The 2155-nt window shown below is 56.3% G+C and overlaps 1 protein-coding gene across 1 annotated transcript in view; it reads right to left on the bottom strand.

The window, feature by feature from the left end:
- SSC4D (scavenger receptor cysteine rich family, 4 domains) overlaps positions 1-2155 on the bottom strand; it is a 24580-nt gene that overhangs the window by 5535 nt on the left and 16890 nt on the right. The window contains exon 7 of the mRNA XM_015408040.1: positions 1195-1269. Within this exon, the coding sequence (XP_015263526.1) occupies positions 1195-1269 (75 nt within the window). The remainder of the gene's footprint in view (positions 1-1194; positions 1270-2155) is intronic.

Genomic DNA, 2155 nt, shown 5'->3' with positions numbered 1-2155 from the left:
CAGAACTATGGCTTGCCCAAGGTCATCCAGCCAGGTGCAAGTGGAGGAGTGGGGAATCAAACCCGTTTCTCCCAGATTAGAGTCCACTAATTAACCACTACACCAAACTGGCTCCATTAGGATTGGATCCATCTGGGGTTGCTGGCCTTGCATGAGGAGCTTTTGGGAGAGAGGGCTGGAAGAGAGGGGAGCGTCACTGACACCCAGAAGTGACATCACAGCCCCCACCCCACCCCTAGGAATCCCCCACCCAATCTGTAAAGTAAAGATGACAGAGATTAAGGGAATTTTTAAAAAGCAAGCTTGTTTGTAGAACCCAGAAATTTCGGGGGGGGGGGGGAGGTCAATGGTCTCTGGTGCTCTCCCTCCAAAACAAGGACTAGTGCTCCCCGATGGGGCCTCAAAGTGACTTACGACATTCAGCGCTTTCTCCGTTTTATCCTCGCAACAACCGTGTGAGGTAGGTTAGGCTGAGAGTATGTGACTGGCCCTGGGTCACCCAGCAAGATTCCACAGCAGACTGGCAATTCAAGCCCAGGTCTCCCGGATCCGAATCTGATACCAGGACTAGAACTAATTTGGTTGCTGATGAGAGCCAGCGCGGTGCAGTGCTTCGATGAGATGCGCCTGGACATCGAGAGCTTGCTGTCGTTATGATGTTTTGGTGAGCAGGGCAGCCCACCTAGCAAGGAAGACTACCTGCAGCCAGAGGTCATTTCGGGGGGGGGACGTGGGGGAACACAGTTCCCCCGGGTGAGGTACGGATTCAGCCAGGAGGAGGCAGGAGAAGAGGGAGGGTAAGTTGCTTCCTCCCTGCCTCTCCCCTCCCCTGCCTGCCTGGGGCCAGGGAGGGCCTTCGCGGGGCTTCCTTGCACTCCCGCCGGCCTTGCAGGTCCACCGCTGGGCCCCTCATGGGGCTCGGCATGGAGCTGCAAGGCCAGCGGTGGCGGCCGGGACCGTTGGGGGCAGGGTGAGTGGCCTTATGACACACTTCCGGTGATGTCAGGGGGTGTGGCCTTATGACACACTTCCGGTGATGTCAGGGGGTGTGGCATATGCTAATGAGTTATGCTAATGAGTTCCCCTAGCTCTTTTTCTACGAAACGACCCCTGTCTGCAGCCCTTCTTCTTTGACACTCCCAGTGAGGCTTGCGGATCAGTGGCACGGGCCTTCTTCCCAGCCGCAAGACTTACTTGTTTTTTCCAGCAGGAGAAGGCCGGTGGTCATCATTTCGGTCTCAGGAGAGGGCTGATCTTGGCTCTCTGTGACTGCAAAGGTGTGCACCGTCAGAACAAGAAACTGCCACGCACCCAACCAACGCTCCCTCTAAGCTGTGGAGTCTTGTGAGCAAAAATTCTGCTTTCTGACTTACTGGCTGTGAGCAGGTGATTTGGCTACTGCATAAATTAGTTCGCTCTGGAGCCAGCCTTCCTGAGCTAAGACAGAAACGTGTGAGCTGGAGGCTAAAAAACTGTGAGCTAGCTCGCACTAACTCAGCTTAGAGGCAGGCGTCATTTCCTGCAGGAGCGCACAGGAGCGGAGCTCTGGCAGTAAAGAGGCCAGGGGGCGGGCACATGCAACAAGCCCCACCCCCTGCTCCCAGCAGCCCTCAGTCAGAGCAAGAAGCAGCCGGGTAAGTTGCAGAGCCCTTCCCCCGGCCCCCTGGTCCAAAACAGTCCAGTGGCACCTTTAAGACCAAGTTTTATTCAGGTACAAGCTCTCCCTCCTCTGTGAGGACAGATCTGCACATTCCCCCCCCCCAATAGCTAGCCATCCAAAAGAGTCCAGTGGCACCTGAGCGGTGGGTGCGGCCTTCTGACACACTTCCAGTGATGTCAGGGGGTGTGGCATATGCAAATAAGTTATGCTAATGAGTTATGCTAATGAGCTCCTGCACCTCTTCTTCTACAAAATGTCCCCTGCTTAGAGGGAATATTGTACCCGACCATCTGCAGACTTCATGGAGCAGAACCCCCTCCCTTTCCCCCCCTCCTGCTACTGCCCACTCTGCCCCCCTTCTATTCCTAGGGGTCAGGAGACCTTCAGGAACAGCATAGGGGCAGAGGTCATTTCGGGGGGATCGCAGTTCCCCTGGGTGAGGTACGGGGGCGGGACACATGACGAAGCCCCGCCCCCTGCTTTTGGCCGCCCTGC

Source organism: Gekko japonicus, unplaced genomic scaffold (assembly GCF_001447785.1).
Source record: "Gekko japonicus isolate JY-2015 unplaced genomic scaffold, Gekko_japonicus_V1.1 scaffold1, whole genome shotgun sequence".
Taxonomy (NCBI): Eukaryota; Metazoa; Chordata; class Lepidosauria; order Squamata; family Gekkonidae; genus Gekko; species Gekko japonicus.
The sequence above is the reverse complement of the archived record's forward strand: the minus strand, read 5'-3'. Positions and strand labels throughout refer to the sequence as shown.